The 23,818-nt window shown below is 37.0% G+C and overlaps 1 protein-coding gene across 2 annotated transcripts in view; it reads left to right on the top strand.

The window, feature by feature from the left end:
• Positions 1–23,818, top strand: part of csmd2 (CUB and Sushi multiple domains 2) — a 167,204-nt gene that overhangs the window by 116,755 nt on the left and 26,631 nt on the right. For both annotated transcript variants that reach the window (XM_037975734.1, XM_017421301.3), the window contains 15 exons: positions 785–881; positions 1,370–1,474; positions 1,645–1,763; positions 3,583–3,652; positions 4,928–5,044; positions 5,267–5,476; positions 6,512–6,700; positions 9,754–9,931; positions 11,130–11,275; positions 11,381–11,461; positions 12,022–12,135; positions 18,565–18,753; positions 19,531–19,677; positions 21,987–22,175; positions 23,064–23,249. In XM_037975734.1, the coding sequence (XP_037831662.1) occupies positions 785–881; positions 1,370–1,474; positions 1,645–1,763; positions 3,583–3,652; positions 4,928–5,044; positions 5,267–5,476; positions 6,512–6,700; positions 9,754–9,931; positions 11,130–11,275; positions 11,381–11,461; positions 12,022–12,135; positions 18,565–18,753; positions 19,531–19,677; positions 21,987–22,175; positions 23,064–23,249 (2,137 nt within the window). The remainder of the gene's footprint in view (positions 1–784; positions 882–1,369; positions 1,475–1,644; positions 1,764–3,582; positions 3,653–4,927; positions 5,045–5,266; positions 5,477–6,511; positions 6,701–9,753; positions 9,932–11,129; positions 11,276–11,380; positions 11,462–12,021; positions 12,136–18,564; positions 18,754–19,530; positions 19,678–21,986; positions 22,176–23,063; positions 23,250–23,818) is intronic.

The raw sequence follows: 23,818 nt of genomic DNA, 5'->3' as shown, positions 1-23,818 counted from the left end.
TATATAGCAGTTTCCTACATTTACTTTAATCTGTTGCTTTACAATTTTTAAGTGGGCCTACTCTTATTTTATTGGTCAAAACTCAGCAAGATTTTTAAGTTTTATTTAGGCAACAGTTGTATTTAGACTGCAGTTCTTATACCAAGTACTTTTTTTTTGCAATCAGGGACTACAGTTATTAGTAGAATAAAATCTATTTGCTCTTATCTAAAAAAAATAAAGTATTCAGTGCACCTGTCATGTTTTTGTTAGTTTATAATTCAGCCTTCAAGTTAGTCTTGAAAAAAATAAATAAAAGCAAGTTGTTATAAGTACTACCCTTTTAGGTGTGTTTTTCTTTAGTTCATAGCTTTGATCATTTCATATGTCACTCTTTACGTACCTCAGACTCAAAATACTCTCAACTAGGAGTGTTTCAGTTGAGGACTCATTAAGTCAGGAAGAAATGACTAAAAAATGTTGACTCAAGGCTGTTTTGCACAAAGATTTGTTTATTTTTTAATCATCACAGTCTGACGCATATTTATAGCTGTGTTAAAGCCTTCATATCTGCCAGTTTGAGGTGAAAGTATACTATATTTTTTAGTGCCTCACTAAAACTTTTCATTTAAACCCTTTATGTCATTTTAACATCATTAATCTTTAACTTTTTGCCAAATTCATTTTTTTTCTTGAACTTAAGCCTTCTGATCTGCTTCTTCTTCCACAGGTGTGTGTCTTTTTTCTTTTAACTTTTTGTTAATTGTGTTTCTCTTCCACCCACACTCACACTTCCCTGTCATAGATCCAGGTAATCAGCTTTGTCACAGAGCAGAACTGGGACTCGCTTGAGGTCTTCGATGGAGGCGACAACACTGACACCATGCTCGGCAGCTTCTCGGGTACTGCTGATAATGCCTTGAATTTGGATAAAACTCTGATTTATTTAAAGAACTAACATATTAGCCCAGCTAGGGTTCCAAAAGCAGAAAAGACAACTTGAAGTGGATGCTGTGCATTCTAATCAACGTGTAGAAAAAAAGACTAACATTTCTGAACTGAGTTCAGATGGCATAAATGTACTTGATGTCTTCATATAAATGTGTCAGAATTTTTTAAGTGAAGCTTTTTCTGTTTTGTGTCACAACAAATATTGTATTTGACAAGTTTGTATTCTTTTTTTTATTTTTATTTTTACAATAGACAGTGTATATGCCATCATTCACACACACATATATACAATTCCTGCAAAAACTTCAGATAAACTGATGTCAACAAATGTAGAAAGGACAAGCTTTTCAGCTTTTAATCAGTGACATGTGCAGTTAGTTATGGTCAGTCCCTGGAAGAGACTGCTTTGCTAAACTCCACTATTAATCTTCTCCCCAAGGCACGACTGTCCCAGCTCTACTGAACAGCACCTCCAACCAACTCTACCTGCACTTTTTCTCTGATATTAGTGTATCTGCAGCAGGATTCAGGCTGGAATACAAAAGTAAGTGAAAGTATACCACTTAGATAGAGTCAAACAGGAGAACACATTGTAAAATATCTGTATTTTTTCTCAGTGGCTGCATGAATGTCCCATTATTTTTCTGTCAAGTCTTTTTGTAATATTCTCTTGCCCTTTTTTTTTTTTTTTTCTCGTTTCCTCCTACTTTGCAGCTGTGCCTTTGACCAATTGTCCAGAACCTGTCATTCCTATGAATGGTATCAAAGTCGGGGAGCGTCTTCAGATGAATAATGTGGTGTCCTTCCATTGTGAACCTGGTTATACTCTACAGGTAAGAGATTTTGATTTCAAATGGGATTTAGCCATAAAGCACAAGACATTTTATGCTGATCCTTCTCTGGCATTTTATTAACTGTGTTTTCAGTTATCTGTTCAAGCAGCAATTTTACTACGGTGTTTCAAAAACTAAAATGTCTGAGATAAAACTATCTATTTGATCATGCTGTTGGAATTATCAATTGTAATGCTTTATGTGCAGTCATAGTGAAATTTAGGTACAAGCTGGTTCTTACTCAGTCTTATAAATACAAAAAAAGATGAAAAAACAAACAAACATCAGAGCATTCAGCACTGTTGTCATTAACGCAACACAAAAGACAAAATGCCCAAGCAGTGTGTGTGGAAAAACTGAGCTCATATTTCAAAATTCCATAGTAATTGAAAGGATACATTACAGTCAGGTGCTGCACGTCAAATACACGGGATTATTTGATCATCGTCAACAATCAGCACAGGAATAAAGCAGAGGTTTGTCAGTTTGCTGCTCTTTGACATTCAGATGAGTTGTAACAGAGCAAGTTGATATCTACAACTTTTAAAGGAATTTCTGAGGGTTCGTATGGCCATTAGGAAAAATGGTTATTCATAGATAGAACACATTTAAAATGAGAAATGTAAAACTAATGTCCTTAACTTTATTGAAAACCTGGGGTGAGACCCTCAATGAACTCTACAAAACATATTCCCACAAACTGATAAAGTTTCACAAAAAAAAGATTCTTTGAATGATTACTTATAATACTACTACTAATTCTAATACTAATCTGGAAGTAATGTCTGAGCATTATACACAAAAAGTGAGAAAATTCAATTAAAATCCAATTACATGAAGTATGGTTCATTTCAGAACAATATAAGTGCAACTCAATCCAGTACAGTCATGTTTAGTTTCAAATCTAATTACATACAGTCCAATTTAATCCTTTTTACTATAGAAAAAAATGGATTAGGTAAACTTTAAAAGGGTAATTAGTAATTTTTTATTTTTATATATATATATATATATATATATATATATATATATATATATATATATATATATATACACATTGATTTACATTGATCAGGGACACCACAGATTGGACCAGAACTTATCCAAGCCATGTATTTACACATATTTCTGCTTAAAAAAAGCAAAAAAAAACAAACAAACAACAAAGACAACTAGTTCCCCAATTCACATTTTACTGCATAATCTTACTCTACTCTTATTTTGCCCATCATCTGTCAAACAGCAGATCCTCAAGTCAGATTTAAATCTAGGCTGAAGATATATAAAAAAAAAAACAGATTGGGATAAAAATTTGAATATTAGTCTTAAATAATTTTGAGGCCTCATCAATTTTTGCAGCTGCAGTCTTTAATCATTTAAACATTTGATAGAATATATTAGTTTAAAAGCTCTAAAGGATGTTTTTTTGTAACAGACACATTTAAAAAAATCATCTGAGTCAGATATTTTAAAAGTGAACAGCAGGATTTAGAAGAAAACTGCCTTTTGTTTTGCTTATTGCACATTGTAATTATATCTAAAAATGTGTCTTTAGGAAGTTTTGTATTTCTTTTTCTATCTGTATGATTTCATTGCATGGTGACAATGATGCTGCCTCTATTTCTTTTTCTCACTTGATGGATTTAGTCATTTAGTCACCATGAGAAGTCGTGTGGAGAAAAGCAGCAGGCTCAAATAATTTGAGCAACAGATGAGTGACAGTGAGGAGATCAAGTTCATTTATCATCTTTTTTTCCCTTTTGTACTCTTTTCTTTGTGCCTCTGTGTGTGCGCGTCGGTGCATGAATATTTCTCGCAGGGGAACTCACACATCACCTGCATGCCTGGAACCGTCAGACGTTGGAACTATCCACCTCCTCTCTGCATAGGTAAAGATACCTTTGTAATACTTAATTTGCTTTCATATACTGTCACTCATCAGTTTCTTTCCCTGATTCTTTTTTCTTTTATTGATGATCTGTTTCAAAAGGTCTCAGTGTATAGGTTCTGTTTAGCTGTTTATAGGATAATAAATTACAGATTTGCATGTAATGCTTACTATAAGTTATGAATATTTACGTAAATTTTTTTCTGTTCTAACACAAATAGTTTACATGAAATAAGTGATCATGTTTCACAGATTTCTTCCTACTCACTAGAACTAAACTCATGAGACATTTTATCACATTTCAAATATGTTATTTTTATCAAGAAAACTGTCTGAAAGGAGCAGCATTGTGTTCCCTCTCAATTTTTTCAAGTGTTTCTGCTTGCAGATTAGCCTTGGCAAATGAGTCACACTTATTGGAACAACCTACTATTGGCTAATTAGTTCCATCTCAGACTGTGATTGGATAAAACAAGGGAAGATTCATTGTGTTTACAGGCATCAGCAGTTTCCCGATTACACCAGGCTACTACACATTTAACCCTTAATTTACTCCTTCCAGAACCACACTGGTTCAGCAAACCATTTCTTTTCATTTCTTGTTTTTTTTTTTTTTTGCTGTTCTTCTTCTGACTTATGTTTTCTTATTTATTGTTTTTATTTTTACCTTTTATTTTGAAGCATTCAGGTTTTTTTTCTTTTAAATGTATTGCCCCTTTTGTCATCTTTTTGATTTTGTCACCTTTTTTAACTAAGCATTTCTAGATCTTTTTTTTTTTGTCTCAGACTTTTTTTGAAAATATTGGATAACAAAACCTTTATAAGATGAAAGAATAATATGTGTAGCAGTCATAGAAGGTATATAGGTGCAGGCTGCCAGATATGTCATAATTTCTGTACAATTTGTAAAATATGTTGAGTTTGAAATGTTCAGAAGAGTAAAAAGTTGTTTTCCCTTTAAAGAGATGCTAAGTCATTCAGACTGTTATTAATCCGTGTTAAAAAAAAAAGAAACAAAAAAGCTTTAAGCCATTTTCTTTTATTGACTTCATCATGCAAACCCCACATGAAGAGACCTATATGTTTGGTTTATGTCTTAAACCTCACAGTATAATTGTTTCAGTGGGATTTTTGTTATTATGTTTATGGTCTTATGCAGAATAGTAATGTGGAATAAAACTCCCATTATTAAACAGGACACAGTTGTCTAATAATATTTTATTGTGTGAAAAGTCTTTTTATGCAAAGGCTAATTATACGCTTTGTCTGGAATCAGCCCAATGTGGAGGAATTCGGGAGGAGATGGAGGGAATGGTTCTCAGTCCTGGTTTCCCTGGCAACTACCCTAGCAACAGTGACTGCACCTGGAGAATTTACCTGCCAGTTGGTTACGGTGAGCAGCGTTAGAGATTTAGAGATTTCTAGAGCATGTCTCTCTGGCAATTCCACACTGGAATGACATTTGACATCATAAATACGTTTTATTCAGTTTGGAGACTGTGTGCAAAAGTGCCTTAGTAACCCTTTAGCAATAGATTTGAATTTCATTTTTAAATTCCAAATACAGTTTTCTTAAAAATAAATCTTATTTTTTGTTTGTTTTTTATTTTTCTAGGAGCCCACTTACAATTTCTCAACTTCTCCACTGAGGCCAACCATGATTTCCTTGAGATACGCAACGGGCCCCTTGATACGAGTGCAGTTATTGGTCGATTCAGTGGCCAGGACATTCCAACATCCCTTCTCACCACCTCCCACGAAACCACAGTGTATTTCCACAGTGACCATTCCCAGAATAAACCAGGTTTCAAGTTTGAGTATCAAGGTAAGAATCCAACCATAATGCACACGAGTGTACCAAAAGGTATGCAGCCTTTTAATTGTTTTTGGCAAAATATATAAAAACACAACTGAATGAGTATAATGATCAGTCATTGTATCTTGTAATGTTTAGTTTTTCTTCATTGCGAGATGTTTTTTTTTTGTTTCACTAAAGCAGTGAGTTTACCCCAAAATTGATGCTGAACTCAAACTATTATAAACACAAACTCCTTTGAACCTTTGTTATCTGTAAATGACTTGTTTATCACATCAACAATACCTTCATTGTGTCAAGTAAAGACTTTAACTTCATATCGCCATGGGGCAAATTTCCCTCGTCTAAATGTGCAACGCAAAGTTTGTGTTTCAACAAATGAGGCAGCAAATCGAAAGGTAGCATTGTGCATTTACATAATTATGTGTAAATTAGCATATAAATCAAGCATTGTATTTGCAATTGCCCCCCTCTTTTGCAGTATTTGCATGAGTTATCTCCTACAAAGAGAAGCTGTGATCCATAGAAATCAAATCCTTTAGTCATTTTTATATCCCTGGCTCTTCAAGGCTCACTGCCTGCTCAGAGTTTGTATCCTAGAGGGAAAAAAAATGACTGCATCATACTCTCCTAGAACAAGTCAAACCCACGTCTGTTTTTTTTTTTTTTTTTCTCTAAACCTCAGCTGTTTAAAGAGCATGGGGTTGAAGTGGAATTAAAAAAAAAAAAAAGAAAGAAATGCTCTATTATCACACTGATGTTGTATGGGAAGATGGCATTTACATTGTATCCCTCCTTACATTGAGAGAGAGAGAGAGGAAGAGAAGCCCTTGTAACTTCGGGTCAAAGTGCCACGTTAGTGCAAATAAATTATAAAAAAAATGTTTTTCCTTTAAGACTAATATAAAACTATTTTAATAGTGGGTTTTTTTTTGTTTGTTTGTATGTTTTTGGGTTTTTTTTTTTACAATTGTTGCTACCTTTAAAGACATACTACTAAATGATTAAAGAAAAATGATGTAATTTGTGTTCTTTCCCTTTTAGCTTACGAGCTGCAGGAATGCCCAGATCCAGAGCCCTTTCGTTATGGAGTGGTGGTGGGTGCTGGCTTCAACGTGGGCCAGTCCATTTCCTTTGAGTGTCTGCCTGGATATCAGCTCATGGGACATTCCATCCTTACCTGTGAGCATGGCAGCACCCGCAACTGGGATCATCCGTTCCCTCGCTGTGAAGGTAAGTCATACGGTATTGGCCCTGACACAGAGAAAATGTTGAAATTTACTGTATGTAAAAATTTTGAAGTAAAATAGTTACAGACATGCATGAAGGCAGAACTAAACTAATTACATGATAACTTCCTGTTAAGATATTATTGAGCTTTTACATCATTAGTGTAAAATGGAGATAATGATTATCTATTATGAATAATGTAATTAAACTGAGTTATTATCCCCTAATAATGAAGCAAAGTACCCTTCAATGAAAATCAATACCGCACTAAAGAGGAGTGCAGACTAAAACATGCCGAATAAAAGAAGCTAAATTGAAAAAAAGAAAAGAAAAAAACAGAAAAGGAATAGATACTCTTTCTTTTGCCTTGTCCTTGACACACATTCTCACGCCCCAGCTGTCGATTATTCAATAAGGCAGGCAAAATTACACAGAGTTGATGGCCGTGACACTGGAACTTTGAATGGGAGAGATAAATGGGAGTGTGAAGGAGCAACAGATAAAAGGCAGAGAGAGCAGGAGGTAGTTTATTCTCTCAGAGCTGTTTCTCTTGTGTATAAACTTTTACAAGGTTCATATTTGAACCTGAGTGATTATTGCTTGAGGGAAGATTAACCAGAATTTTTTTTTTTCAGTATTAATATTATTGTATACAAATATATCATTTACAAATTCATTTGTAATAATTCCTGATCTGCCAAAGTGTTCCTCCTTACTGTCCCAATGTAACAAATAGAACTCTGTATGCTTTAAGTACAGTATCAGCTACTGTATTGACGTTACTGAATATTGTCGTATTTGTTTTAGTGTGCAGCTTTCTCTGATCGGGCATTTAATGTGCAGCTACATGCAAAGGATAGCTCAGATTTTTTTGAAGGGGTTTCTGGTGGAAAGGTTATGAACAATATCTTACCTGTTTCACAGATCACTTTAAAGAAATAGTTTTTAGCTAGTTTGAAACAGTTCTTTGGTCAAGACCTGTATTAAAATATTTGAGATTTCAGCTGTTTTAAAATGGCAGCAATGATCTTGGAGATGCAAATGTCGCTTCCCATCAATCTGTGAAGGCTGGTTCCAAACAATTTGGAGTCCATCATTCTGCTGTGTGAGAGATTATTCACGAGTGGAAAAAGATTTAAGATATTTCTTTCAAGCCATGGATGGTTCAGCAAATCCACCCATGGTCAGACCGTGCAAGGCTCAGAGAAACTGCAAAAAACCCAAGAGCCCCATCACATACTCTGCAGACCCTTAATTAGCAGGTTAAAGTTCATGGTGGGAAAATTAGATTGCCAGAGGAAAATCTCTTTTTTTATTTATTTATTTATTTACTTACAAACTTACTTACTTTTATTTAGACAGGTAATCTCATTGTGACAGGTAGTCTCATTTAAAAGAGAGACCTGTAACACAGATAATCAGTTACATAAAATAACAATAACACAATAATAATAAAACATTACATAGACATTTAAAAAGAACATGGCAGCACAATGTATGGTTTCAAAGTTGCATTTGAATGAACCACAGCACTTCTGCATGAATGTCCTTGGGACAGATGAGACTAAAGTAGAGATGTTTGGTCATAATGCACAGTGCCATGTTTTGCAAAATCAAACACAGCATATCAGCACAAACACCCCATTTCAAATGTCAAGCACAGTGGTGGAGGGTTGATAATCTGGGCTTGCTTTTGTTGTGCAACCACAGGACCTAGGCACCTTGCTGTTACTGAGTCAACCATAAACTCCTCTGTAAACCTCAGTGAACTAAAGCAATGTTGTTATGGGGTGTGCTTAGTTTTTCATTCAAATAATGATAAACAATGATAGTGGAATTTGTGTGTTTTTGTACACTTGAGGTTAAATATGAATAATTTAAAACCTGGTGTTTGTATATATATATATGTGTGTGTGTGTGTGTGTGTGTGTGTCCTGTTACTGTTTGTTTTCTATTTTGGGTCTATGATTTAAAAAATTCAACTAATACTGTTTTAGTTTTTCCATTCTCATCCAGCCCTTGAAGCAAATACATTCTCTTTCGCACATTTGGCCTAAGTAGCTTGCTAGTCAATGTGTCACCCAGAGGTGCAACTCCTTAGAGTGTCGAGGGTTTAATCAATGTTTCTAATCAATAGTTCATTTAACAGGTGAGGCAGTTGTAGGGAGGCAAGTCGACCAGAGGGCTAAAGCAGGCATCTGTGTATTGTGAACACACACGGCCTGAGAGAGAGAAACAGTAAGATAAAACATGTAATATCTGCTTTGGGTCTGATTTTATATTCGCAACCGTCCGGGGGTGCGCCGTTAAGCTGAATACCCTAGCTGAGTTGTTTGAGATGCCTGCACTGCTGCGATTACTACTCCCTCTGAATTTCCCCAGCTCCACCGTGGTGGATATGAGGGGCACCAGTGGGAATGTTAGACGCTTTAAATCTTAGAAATTACAAAGTTCCAAAGAAGTGTTTTTATTATCCTCTGTTCCTTTGCATGTTGTTTGGAGGCTGCATTTTAATAAGGTTGTGTCTTTGTTTTAAACCTGGAGACATCAGGCTTGTGTGTACTTGAGGGTCCAAGTGTTATCAATCTTGACATACGCATACTGTCACATCCTTTCCTGTCAATCAGAGTTTACACACTCATGCATATCAACTCATATGATACATATACTGTACACACACACATACACACACACACAATCACCTCAAGTGCCCAGTGCACACCACCACCACCCCACCTCATCCCTGCACTTTCTCTCTACATCCTCAATGGGGAAGGGGAAGGTCTTATCTTTGCAAAACACTCAGTCCAGCTCCCCACTTACTAAAAGGCTTTACAGGCTAATCTTTAGCTCAGACAAGTGCCTGGGCAATAGACAAAGACTGAAGTAGAGGGAGAAAGAGACACCAAGAAGCGAAGCAGAAGAGGTGGAGAATAAGATTTTATTTTTTCCTGCTTATTACAGTTGATTTATGTTTGTCTGATTGTACTGCATCCCTGCCACACTGATATACATGTACTCCATCCCACTTTCTCTCCTCATTCATATTTTCTTAGTGCCATGTGGAGGCAACATAACGTCAGACAATGGGACCATCTTTTCCCCTGGATACCCAGAGGAGTACCCAAACTCAGCAGACTGCTCTTGGCTGATTTCAGTGGCTCCTGGCTTTGGCATAAAGCTGAATTTCACCCTGCTTCAGGTCCATGGGCCACATGACTTCATCACTGTCTGGTAAGAAATGACAGTTCCTGGGACAACAATGCAAAAACAGTACCTTAATGAAATATTATTACCAATTTAAAAACCATATTTTAATGTAATTATAATATTGATGATTTGTTGTAGAAACTCTACTTATTTTTTAAACAACAGTATCTAAAAAAAGTCAATAAAAACAGTGAATTAATGAAGATTTTAGATGTATAGGTGACCAATGTAAGACATGCGTTTATGCCTGAATGAGAATCTGGACTGAAATCTTTATTTCATCACCTTTATAATGTGTAGCATTTGCTGACATATGTACTACCATAGATGGGATTTTGTATGCACAATGGTTTCCAGATGGTTGATCCCCTTTTTCCTGAGGCAGCCTCGAAAAGTTTCAGCTCCATGTGACCAAATATGTTACTGCCAGTCACCCTGGCAGGTTGACGACCATACAAGTCCACAACAAGTGGGCAGAGATCTACTGTTTAGGCATGTTGCCCACAATTTTTCAAGACTTTTTGAACATGGAGGGTTTATGTTAACCTTGGTAAACTGAATCAAAGAGACCATTTCTTCTGTAAATGATGCCCACTTTGATTTTACCCAGTAAGCTCCTGTGGAGCCAAGATGGAGACTATAACGTTCTCAACTTCCAGTTACCACCACTGTATATCTATTCACCAAACCACTGAGCCCCACAATGGTGGCTTGGCTGGAGTGCTGTCAGGCAGCAGTCCCCAGCCAGCCGTTTTCAGAGCTGCTTGTAATCTCTTATGCCCAGTCTGACAGCCAAAGACAGATGGTTTTTAAGCTGAATGTTTGTGGCAGGAATCTGGGAGCTAGCTTAATTGGCCATGGCCACACCAGGGGACTGCCAAAGCAGGGCCACAGCTTCCAGGGACACTCCCATTGGATGTTTGTTAATGGGAGCAGTGCAATCTAGAGCTGCTGTCCGACTGCTTGCTGTAATTTCTTCCTTATTCTTACATATTTACTCAAAGCAAGTCAAAGTAATTGCCTTGAATTTGATGAAGTGAGAACAGCTTGATTATATTTTGCTGCTGGAAGCTTCTTGACAATCATATGGCATGCTTTGTAGCCGAGTTTCTATATCAAAGCCTTAAAGTGCTTTATAGTTGGAGAACAAATGAACAGTGGCTGTTGTCTTGAGCCCATTGATAGTTTTAAAGTTGATCTATGACATTCCTGTTTTTTTTAGGGATGGCCCACAGGAGACAGCCAGGAAACTGGGTGTGTTCACAGATGGAGAGCCCAATGAGCCACCCAGTAGCACATCCAATCAGGTGCTGATACGATTTCGTAGTAACACAGAAAAGGGTGGGTTGTTCAGTATTGGTTATCAAGGTATGTAAATATTCTTACTCTAGCTTTTTTTTCCCCTATAAGATACTTTCCACTTATTATAATCTGTGTTTGACTTATTTAATCTCTCTTATGTTCTAAATAAAGCTTACAGACTGCAGTACTGCTTGCCTCCCCCCATCATTCCTAATGCAGAGATCCTGATGGCAAGCAAAGAATTTAAAATTGGTGAGTAGAAATGCTGTCACAATAAGACACACAGATATAGACAGGTAATCACTGCTATCAGAGAACTGCTGCCTTTTTGTATTCGATTTTGTCCCATTGTGATTTGAAGAAAGTTAGCATTTTAAACCATTTATCCCACTGTCAAATTACATTCTGGCTTTGACAGTTTATATTACCTCAGGTTCACTGGCTAAACAAACCATTAGACAATGGCACTGTAGATAGACTCACCACATCTTCAATTAGCATGGGATTCTTTTGGCCTCACCATAGATAAAAGAATATGACAATATAATAAGAAAGCTTGTGGGATGTGGGACTGTTGCTTGCATTCCTCCTGTCTTCAGAAAATGAAAACCACATTTCCCCCCTTTTTTTGTTTTCAAATCTGTATGATTTGCTAGTCACAAAGGTAACAGTGTTGAAATTGTGCTTCACCTATATAACATTATGGTAATTTTCTTTATCTGAAAAACAGTAAATTATTACCACTTTTGGAGCAAATATGAATTCTCTTGTTTTCTGCTACAAACTTTTGTTTTCTCCATATTTATTTCCAGGTGATATAGTGCGTTACAGATGTCTTGCAGGCTACCAGCTGAGTGGAAACAGCATCCTGACCTGTCGATTAGGTACACACTTGGAGTTTGAGGGGCCTCCACCTTCATGTGATGGTAAGAGATTATGTACACCCTGAACATGACCTGGATTATCTTTTGTTTATCTGTAGGTCTTTTATAGCAGGCTGTTGTATCATAAAACAAAACCACACTCCAATCCCTAATGACTCTTATAGATATAAATAATGGCACTTTTTTCTAGACAATATGAAACTCTAGTCAGATTTAAGATTAAAGGCATCTAAAATAAAATTTGTACTAGTAAAAATTACATGTCAGGTTTCCCTCAACTGAGAGTGTATCAGGCAGTTTAAGTGACTGTTTTTTTTTTTAACATTTAATGGCCTGACTAGATATATATTGCATATATCCCGAATTCAATTTGAGTCGAAAAGAACAGTTCAGATAGCCAAACCTGTTTTATCCACAATTTTTCAGATATCTGAAACATCGTTCTTTCAAATACAAATGATGCCACTTTTTCCCATTCATGTGTAGTGGGGTAGTAAGTATTCTATTCCAGATATCCACAGTCTTCATTTTAGATAGGAGGAACGTACCTGCGGTTATCTGGAGCTGAAAGCCCAATACTCATGAGTGGGGAAAGTAAGATCTCATATCCTATAGGGAGAAAGTCATTTGAGAAACATTACATTTTTATTGTGGATAAAACAAGTAGTGTAACATTTGGTGTAGTAGTACCTGAACATAATCCACAACACTTGGAGCTCTAGCAGATCACATAAGATCTCAGTTCATATTTTCATTATGAAAGAAGAAGATGACAATATGTGCTTCTTAAAGGTTTTCTACTTTCATTTTTGTCTGGACACAACTGAATTTTTGAAAAATACTTTGAAGAGTGTGCCAATTAGGTGACAAATCAACTTGCCATTGAAGACTTGTAACTAAAGATTTTCACTTTTGTTTTTCTTTCCCATTTAGTTACATGTAGTTAGTTTTACTAAACTGTAATTATTTTTGTTGTGCACCTGAAAGTCAGCGCAATACACAAAAATGTCACAAGAACTCTCAGTATGTGTTTATTTATTGATACAGCTTAATTTTCTGTTATGAACTGTTTATGCTTAATTAAGACTAATAGCTTAAAAGTCTGCCTTACTATACCAATGCTATTAGTGTGTACTTCATTTATGCGCAAGAGAAACATGATATTCGACTGCTAAACACATTTCTATTCATCTCCAAATATCATAGACAGAATCTAGTTGAATGGTTTAGAATGAATTACATTCAAGCAAAGCGTTTTGGTTTTATAGGATGTAATACTGGACATGCTGTATAATTTATTTTATCACTAAAATAATTTATGTTAATTTCCCATGTAATTTGCTGCTTGAAAAAGTTACCAGTTTTACTTTGATGAAAAAAAGGAGGTGCTGTCCTGGCATTAAAATCACTGACACTTAAAGTGTAGCATTAGTCATGTCGTTATAATGTAGAGAAAACCTTAGCTCCTTTTTCTTAAAGTAATGTTAGTTTGGCACTTACAATCTACTTAAACTCTAAACTCAAACTGTACAACTATAGCACTTGTACCCCAAAAATATCAGTGCAGTGTTGAGAAAAAGCTGTAGAATATTATTCAGGTGGTTTTAAATTTAGTGGGTAGTATGTTACAACTCAGGTAAACACTGCCTTCTTCTGTTGAAAGGAATCTTGTGAGTTTACTTTTAACAGGGTTGAATCAGTTTGCTCTAATTATAGACTTAAGCATTAGGTTGTGTTATGCTATATTTCTGTCTCTCATGGGTGCTCACAATAGAGCTATAGCCACAAATCATTTTGGTAACATGTAGCTTCCCTGTGGATTATACTTGGCTCCCTGGAGTTTCAGGGTGGTTCCTGTAATGTTATCTACATGCTGAGATATTGTCCTCCCTGAGGATTCCAGTGCTCCCCATATACAACCTCGTCTTAATGCTATGTGCTGTGTGTAATACGTTTCCTCAGGGCAAAAGACAAAGTGCATAGAGGGGTTCCTTTGCCTTTTTTGTACTTCACAACATAACTGCATATATCTTTTTCTCTTTATCCCCCCCCCCCTCCTAGTGTTGTGCTTCACATTTTAAACGTTTGGCATCTCATCTCGTATGGAGTTGAAAAAAAGCATAGTCGGCCAAGTTTGATAAATGAAACTAATTTAAAATACTAAATAGGTAAAAGCTCTCAGCATGAGGTAAAAAAGAGAGAAATAAAGCAATAACAGGAAGATGGCAAGACAGGTGTTGGAGACATGGTTTCTAGGCTTAACATAGAACAAAGTGCTGTGGTAAAGTGCAGTACAGAGAGAACAGTTTGTAAAAAAAAAAGTGTATATTTCTCTTTTACCCTGGCAGCTCATTTTGTACCTTACCTTCAGATATTTGCCCCTGCATATGTGAAGCATTTTCTAATCCTGAGCAACATTTTCTACTGAGGACAAACAGTTCCAGCACGCACCTCCTTCCTTCAGCTCTTTCTCCTGACTTCCTGACACTTCACTTACATAGACACACAGCGAGAGGATGAAAGGGGCTGCCTAATAAAAGCTAAACAAGAAGAGGGTTCAGGATTAGTTACAAGCAGAGAAAACTGATGTTAGTGAGAAGTTTGACGAATGAATAGGGTGAGTGGAGGATCAAAGAAAATTGAAGGGTTGAGAAGAGTTTGAGTTCACTTTGGATAAGAAGGATTCAAAGAGGGGGGAAAAAAAGGCAAATTTTGTCTAGAAAAGATGGAGGAGTCACCGCTAAGTAAGCAGACGAGTAGGTAAGAGTAGGACTGGAGCTTAAAAGTGAGATGAGAAAAAGAGACAGGGAGAGACTTAGTTGGAGGGCAGCGAGGAGACGGCGTGCACAGCTCATTGAAATGCAGGGGACATGCTGGCTGCAGCTGCACCTATCAAATCACCACTTCGAGCTCTGACAGGCACGACCATTCCTGCCCATCTAGGGGCCTCCACCCCCCACATGCAAACACACTCAATCCCACACATCACATTCTCACACATGCACATAGAGCTTCACAGCAGTCAGGCGCTGCAGTTTGGTGCCGGTATCCTCACTCATCTGCTCCATTTCCTCTCTATCCTCTCAACTGACTCAGTAACATTAGATGTCTGTTTTTGCATAACACATACATCTTTTGTTGCCAGTTCTACTTTTTTTTTCTTTCTCTCTTTTTTTCCCACTCTTTATATTAGTTTGTCATTGTCTGACGCTGGTGCCACATAAATTCCCTCAGAAAGACAGACCTGGGTGTCGATCAAGACTCAGATCTGCCTTCCTCTGTTCTGTGACTTTTTCTTTCCCCCTAAAATGATATGCAGGCAAAAAAATATAAACCACGGCTGGAACATACACACTTTTTAAAACCTTTTTAATTAATCCAGCAAATAGTTGTCTGTCATTCAAATGAATTGGGCTTCACTTTAATGGAGTTTCTAGGTGGATTGTTTATTTATTATTATTTAATTAAAGGCCTAGCATTATTTGAAGGAATGCATATCTCCCACATCATGCTAAAATTTGAGAAGGGTTGGAGTTTTGGTCATATGACTATGAATGATCTCATGTAATAACCCAAGCTCTTGCATGAACTTTGAGCGCTGTTGAGGACGACTCTCAGCTACTAGCAAATTTAGCTAAGAATTAGAGCTTTTTTTATGTTGACTTGATTAGCTGTGGCCACCATCTTGATTTGGGTTCAATCCAAAAGTTAAGAAGGTGTAACTGTACAACCAATGATTACTGTTGAAAGAGTTTCAGAAAAATCTGCCCTCTGGTTCATGGGATGTTTTGTTTACAATACAGTCAAATGAACAGTCTCACTCTCAAAAACATCATGGGCAATAATTATGAAGGTTTGTACTGGAGCCACTTCTCTTAACTAAATTTATTGTCTGCTGAGACCACATAATGTTTGAGTACTGCGCACACATGCAAAACAGTGCAATCAGTACAAGTGTCTTCATTGTTTTCACCAACTGAATGAGTGCTGAGTATTTTAAATATCGTAGTTTATTCACCCCAAAGTTTCAGGTTAAAACACGGCTAATCATCCATCACTTTAGTTTTCCTAGCTAGTCACCATGACTTTCTTCATTGTCTATTTGTGTCTTTTTATTACCTTGTTTTATGTCCTCTTTAGAATGCTCTCTTTCTGTCCTCTTTTCCACATCTTAATTGCCATTCTTGACTTCCTAGAGTTGTTAGGTCATCATCTAGACTAATACTTATGCTGTCAGCCATCCACTTCAATCAGCTCATTATTACTCTTCAGCTCAAGCTTATTAAATATAATAAGCAAAAAGCATCTATACACAACTGAAAGACCCATTTATGCTGGAGCAACTATATTTGCACAAATCTGCCAGCATAGATACGGATTTGTGTGCATTTCATCCTTTTCCTCACAAAGTCCACCCCATTTTTGTGAAGTTGATTCTGTGCAGAGTACAAATCTGGTTCTTGTCTCATTAAAGTTTTCTTTTTGAGCCCTAGTAAAGTTGTTCTCACCTTGCATGCTGAAACTTTCTTTTATTTATAGCCAAGGTAATAACTTATTTAAAAGTTGGTTAGTGTTATAAGTAGCCTCCAGATAAGCACGCCACCACCACCACCACGGACACACACACCGACACGGACACACACATAGACTTTTCATCTGCTCCAAGACAAACTGAAGGCAGTTTTGAAGACACATTGTAGCTCTCTAAAAGGTCACTGACAACACACATCTCATCCTCGCTGAATTGATCGTTTAATGAACTCGACTCTTATATTTTATGTGCTACTTCCAGGTTCAGTAAGTTTCACTATCACTGATGGATTTAAACCTTTTGACTCAGATCCTTGAGGTACTTGAAGCTGTAAATTATTTCTCAGAGTTGGTGAATGTCTTTTGGATCAGAGCAACTCACTGTCACTTAACTTCTAAGGTTAAATGCCAGGAAAAAAAAAAACTAGGTTTCTTGTTTTGGTATCTCATGCGCTCTGCTGAGGAACTGCTGTGCGTGCTACTGATTTTTGATATTGCTTATGTGCACACAGGTCTCTCACATTCACACAAAGCAAGTCTATACTCTCAGATACTGTGTCAGAAAAAAGTTTCAGCTGAAACAAGATGCAGATCATTCATTGTTTCTGCACTTTAATGAAAGATCAGCAAGTGCCAAGCTCAGCTTTACCCTCAGGCTATAAAAAGCTTTAAGGATTCAAATAATGACTCACAGCAGGACTATTTTCATCTTCATGTAGACTTTTTTCACTCTTATTTGATAAACACTTAGATACGAACCTCATTATGTGCACTTTGAAGTTGATTTACGCACATTTAAAACATTTATTCTCTTTTATTACTTTCTTTATGATCAGTAAAGCTCTAGCTTCATTTTAAACAAGATAAATTGGTTTTAAACATTTTATTTTCTTTCATTTCCAGTGAGATTACCAATGTACGTATTTTGTCAATTTTAAAAGTTCCTAACACTTTTTTCTGGTTGAGCTCCCTTAGCATCAGCTTTACTATAAAGTATTTTTAACAGCTATCAAGATTTTAGGTTCCTTTAGGATTCAGTTGAATATGTTCTGTGGAACATATCTGAGGGGATAACAGAAAAGGTATTTGAAGAGAGCACTTGTGGAAATCATTTAGCTTCAACAGTAATCACAAAGATTGTATTATCTGCATTGTGAGAAGTAATATTTTATGATCTCCTACTTTGGGAAAATTCTAATAGACACAGCAAAAGAAGAAACAGCTGGGTAACTGTTGGATTATGTCACTGTTACAACATATCACTCATTTCATGTTACAGCTTGTTTTGGTGTGAGCCACTGTGCAGGTAACTCCGTCAGATTGAGACATTGTTCTTTACAGAATTGCAACAAAAACACATCAGACAGGAGCACCATTTACTGTCTGATAATACAGACTGAAACTGCCAAAAAACATCTCCACCAAGGATGTCATGATGATGTCCTGCATGAATCCCAGGGACAGGAGGGAATGCAGTGACTGGATGAATGTGGTTCGCCCAGCTGAGCCACGGCAATGTAGGGCTTCAAGGCTGATGAGAGAGTTACCCGCCAAGTTAGCGTCACATCTGTCACACATGGACAATGGGCAGAGAAGAGTGAATGTGCTCATGGCTAGTCACTGATATTATATAACGTATAAGCTGTTTAGCAGAATGACTTAGCATGCATAGCTTTGTTTTTCTGACGGAGTCCAGGCCAGAATGACAATTAGCTTGGCCACGCTTTTAGTCACATTGAGTTACTCTCCAGCAACAATATGAATCTAAACAATCCAATTTATGCTTCAAGGTAAATTGAATTCTCTAAAATGAACGAACAGCCACTAGACGTGATCTGCAATCATAAAACAATACTAGGAAAACAAAAGGAGATCACTATTTTAATCCTTTGAAATAATAGTTTCTTCTGTCTCTCTGCCTTTTTTCTTTCTGTTCACCAGTGACTTGTCCAATGAACGAGGTGCTGACAGCTTCTACGGGCGTCATTATGAGCCAGTCACCAGGCAGTGGTTTCCCTCATTTCGAGTCTTGCTCCTGGGTGGTCAAAGTAGAACCCGGCTACAACATTACTTTCACTATTGAACACTTCCAGACCAGCCGTCAGTTTGATGAGCTAGAAATCTTTGATGGTAGGTCATTTGCAGCTGTTGGGAAAGTGAACCAATGTATATTATGGGTTATCAGAAAGGATTTGAACTGGTTGGCTGCTGCCTACAACCTGTAATGTTTTTCGGTTGATTACACTATAGATCCTACATTCTTAGCCAAAAAAACTGCTTTTTCTCAGAAGTCCACAGTTAAAGCTAAATGAGGCAGACAGCTAAATTTACTGTCCTTAACAAAACGTCTGCCTAGACTAACAGAAAATCACACACAAGCCCCCCTTACATGGTGACAGAACATCTACATCTGCCTTGTGCATTTGCATGTGATTAGAGGCAGAGTCAGCAACTCTGCCCGGCAGCTCTGAGAAAATGGTGGTGGTACACACTAGTGATGCTGATTAGTGCTTTTTATCTTCTGTCGAGTGGAGAGGAGCAGACAATTGCTAACCTTGAGGCGGCCAAGCCAATTATGGATGGGAATCTTTTTTTTTTTCTTTTTTCCTCAATTAGGAGTTCAGCAAGTGCTATGTTTGCTACATAACACAATTCATGTCAAAGTCAGTGTGTCAAGTAAATAATTATATGCTCTTTTTTAGTAGACTATTTATTTAAAGGGTCAGTTGTTAAAATATTTGGTTGAAAAATGCTTAATAGGAGAGTCCTTATCTACATGACTTTTGTTTTAAGAGTAGGTGCCAGTTTTGGTTGGCAAAAAACTGTTTCCTTTGTTTCCTTTTCTTTGTGAAACTTTTTGGGGATTTTTTATTTTCTATTGTTGTTTTTCCTCGTGTCTTCCCACAGGTCCATCCAGACAGAGCCCTCTCCTTATTACTCTCAGTGGTAACTATTCCAGTCCACTGAGCATCACCAGCTCCAGTAACAAAGTCTATCTTCACTGGTCTTTTGATTACACAACCAGCCACAAAGGCTTTCGTATACGATACTCTGGTAAGTAAAGGCCACACACTGTATTTATTATATTAACACCCTGACTGATGCACAGTGCATGAAAATCATTTTTGACTTGATATTTTTAGGACCTTGTTTTGAATTTGATCCCATCAGTGGTGTGTTCAATTTACTTTGTCAACAAGTCCAACATCTGGGCTGCCAACTGTGGCTGAGACAGCAAGAAATATGACCCATCTCAATGAGAACCTAATGGGGGCAGCAAACATCTGCACCCTTGTCTTGCTGTGCAGCAAGAACCTGGGAATTGGTAAACGGTGTTTCATGTGTTGCTTATTATTCCCCTGTTTTGTCCTGCTCCCATGAAGGATTTGTTGGTATACAACACCTGCATAACTCGCTATGAATTATGACTGTGTAAATATTTAAAAGGCCCCCTCAGTTCTGTATCAACACCACTCAGCCAGATTGACTAATCGTCTCTCTCCTCCTCTCAGTGGAGCTTTCTATCTCCCCAGCCGGATGTTCTGTCATCTCTCTCTGTTTTTTTTTTTTGTATTTTTTTTCCCTTCTGCCCCTTTTTTTTTTTTCTTTTTTTTGTTTCCAGTAATAATGGAGTTTATCTTGGCGTATTAAATGACTGGTTAAGTGATCCCCAAGAACCCAAAACTTGCCATGGTCAATATGGAATTGCCTTCTGTTGCACCTTGCTGGGGAGGAACAAACAGATGGCACAGGCACATTCAATGTATTCAGCTATACAACTCATCAATCCACGTTACTCTCAAAGGGCAGGCTTTTCATTAACAACTACCAGACATTTTGCAATTCACTATCTCAGTTTCCTACTTTTACTTTCTATCAGCTGCTTTGTACACACTACATTTTATCAACTTAAAGTAGGCATTACCTTGCCCTTCCATCTTTGTGTTTCCTGTTATTTGTTGTCTGTTTAAATTTAGGCACTAACCCTGTAGATTAATGTGTTTTCAGTTGCAGGGCTAATTGCAGGTAAATGGTATGTTCTCTGAAACAAACAAACAAGCAAAAAAAAAAAACATGAATGAGAGATTTTTCTATCACCAGAAGATCATTATAAGGAAACTTAAAAAAAATCTTTGAATCCTTGCAAAGCCTAAAGTCTGCTATGGATATAGTTTAATCTAATAGCTTTCATAGTAAATCTGAGGGCCTGCTTTATTTTTGTCTTTAACCTCTGTCTCACTTTTACATATTTGGTTTATATTTTTGACATACTGAAAAACGTGGCTGTAAGAAAAAAGTGTCACAACATTCCTTCTTTACCTATCTGATACTGATACTTTTTTGATCATGTCTTAAAATTCTGTAGCATGAACATTGCAACTTTGGAACATCACATAAATCTCACATGTTCGTCATTATCATAGAAATTGCATAGCAGAGACGCAGGCCACAATAGCTCAGGGGTCAGCACCATGGTCTTCAATCCTCAGGTTATGGATTTAAGCCCATGTTGCATCAGGATGGCCATCCAGCGTAATACAACTGCCAAATCGTCCATGTGAGTTTGTTTGCTGTGGCAACCCCTGCAGAGAAGAGCAGCTGAAAGTAAATAAATAAATGTCTAAAATGAAGCAGTGACCCAAAAGTAAACTTACACAATTTCATGTTATACTATGCAAACACTCAGGCTGTACTGCCATGGTATTATGGCATACTTGTGGCACTTTTATGCATAATAGGCACTTCTAAAGCTTCATTAAGTTGGTACTTAAAAAAATCACCTACAAATCAACATGGTATGTTTTTAATTTTTGTATAGTCTACCTGCAATGATCACTCATTTTGGTTCTTATGAGTCATATGATGTTTTCAGGTTCTGTATTCTGTTACTTTCTCTCCCTTTTGCAGCTGTTGTGCAATGTTGCCCAGTTGCTGGGCAATCTGCAAAGTTCCATTTAGTCTTGTAACTCTTCTGGATCCATTTTGGCATCATTTGTGATAATAAATGATCATTGCTGCCACTGGCTTAACCAAAAACAGATAGTTTGTTGCTGTTATTACGTATCCATCACTTTTATGATCCTCTTTTACAGCTGCCGACAAACTCCTGTTTTCCTTTGCAGAACATTAGTTTCTGATAATCAATTTTCTTAGTCTCAAGTCATCTGTGTTTATCTTAATTGTTTCCTCAGCACAAGTAGATGCAATGGAGATCTGGTGCTCTGTGCTCTCAAATGTGCATTAATTTTTCACCTTCTAGACAAATACTTGCATCAACTTGCATCATTATTGTTTTTTTTATACTTGTTGCAATCTTTCCTATTTGTTTAGATAAATATGAGTTTACTTCTTTTTATTTATAGCGGCCTACTGCAGCCCTCCAAATAACCCTGTAAATGGGACGGTGCACAGTCTGACCGGCACTAAGTTAGGCAGCACCTTGCGCTTCAGCTGCGACCAGGGCTTTCGATTGATTGGTCAGAGCAGCGCCACATGCACCCGCTCTCCACAAGGGATATTTCTGTGGAATGCACCAGTGCCTCTATGCCAAGGTAAGGGCCCTATACTGAACAGGTTCTGAGTAGAAATGAGACCATGGTTTGGTATTTCTTTCACAGACAACTATATGCAGGTACATGTATGAAAACTCAAATAAAAATGGGTGATGACAGTTTGCCCAATTCTGATAAAATAGTATTTGTCAAGGTCTTTTTTTTATTTTGGATCCAAGAGTTATTATATCTGATAACATCACTAGCAGCTCTTCACCCTAAGGTGTGCCTCAAGGAAGCTCACTTTACAGCAATTTGGTAGTTTGTTTTTTTTTCTTTAAAATCGCAGCATTTAAATTACTTTAGTAAAATCTCCTTGTCATCTTGCACATTTTTTCTGTTTTGGGGAAATTATAAATTGTAGGATATTACATTACAAATAAAGTTACTGTTGTCTATTTCAATTTTTCTGTCAAATAATCCAAAGTATTTTGCTACACTTTTACATAAAAGTGATGCAAGTGTCTAATTCTAATAGCGTGTATTTTAGAATTTTATTTGGTGCTTCAGTTTTTTTGTATGTAAAGATATGAAATCTAAAACTCTCCTACCACAGTTTAGTTTTAAATCAGCTCTAATAACAGTATCATTTGAAGCAAACACTGAGAGCAGTGGGGCAGCTATTCAGGTTTTGATGCAGTTCTGCGCCAGGTGTAATCTCCATATGAATTGCATGTGTTTTCTAGAGACTCGATTGTTTACTGTTGTGCAGATGGTCGGCCAAGCTAATGTTTACTGCACATGAGGACTGGCTTTTGAAATGGATTTGCAAAGGAAACCTCTTATGAACAAGGCATTTTCTCACAAAAAAAAAAAAAAGAATATTTTTTTGATACCTTTGCTTCCAGGCTTGCAAGATTCTTTCTCATGTCACATTTTCTTTCCTAGTCATGTCCTGTGGAATGCCAGTAGCTCCTGTCAACGGCAGCATCGTTGGCCAAGACTTCTCTCTTGGAGCCAGGGTTGCCTACCAGTGTAATGCAGGGTTTCGGCTCGCTGGCCCTATCACCACATCAGTTAGCTGTCAAGAATCCGGGAGGTGGAGCTCTATTGAGGCTCCACCCAGATGTGTTCGTAAGTATATCTCTTAGTGACTGTTCAGTGAGAACAGTTCAGAAATATTTCCGGGCCCGAAATGGTTGGACACTGATACTTCTTTAAAAGTTGTTTTGTTCTACCTCAACATAAAATTTAAATTTTTGAATAAATATGCCCGTAGTTAGTTTCAGTTTTAGGTCCTCAGTTGCAGTTTAGAAGAAGGATGCTGGAATTGCAGCTGTGCAGAACACGCTTATGGACCTAAATATATTCATTTATTCATTCACTCATTTATTTATGAAACACATCTGCAGTTTCATGTGTGGAACTAACATTTGGAAGCTGTTAGTGTGAACTCAACGTCAGATGAGTCAAATGAACTCTCACAACAAATGAAACAAGTTTTACTTGTCTGCAAAGTTGGGGAAAAAAATAAAAATACCAGATCAAATCTATGCAAAGTAAATGGTGAAAGAACAACCTGGAAATCTATAAAAGGCAACAGATAATTACAAGATTTCCTCTCCAAGCCAAGAGGAAAACACTGACAATGAGGTTCACATATTATTAACTATTCTGATATAAAGTGAAGACCTTGCAAGTGT

This window comes from Kryptolebias marmoratus, linkage group LG5, assembly GCF_001649575.2.
Source record: "Kryptolebias marmoratus isolate JLee-2015 linkage group LG5, ASM164957v2, whole genome shotgun sequence".
Classification (NCBI taxonomy): Eukaryota; Metazoa; Chordata; class Actinopteri; order Cyprinodontiformes; family Rivulidae; genus Kryptolebias; species Kryptolebias marmoratus.
The sequence above is the reverse complement of the archived record's forward strand: the minus strand, read 5'-3'. Positions and strand labels throughout refer to the sequence as shown.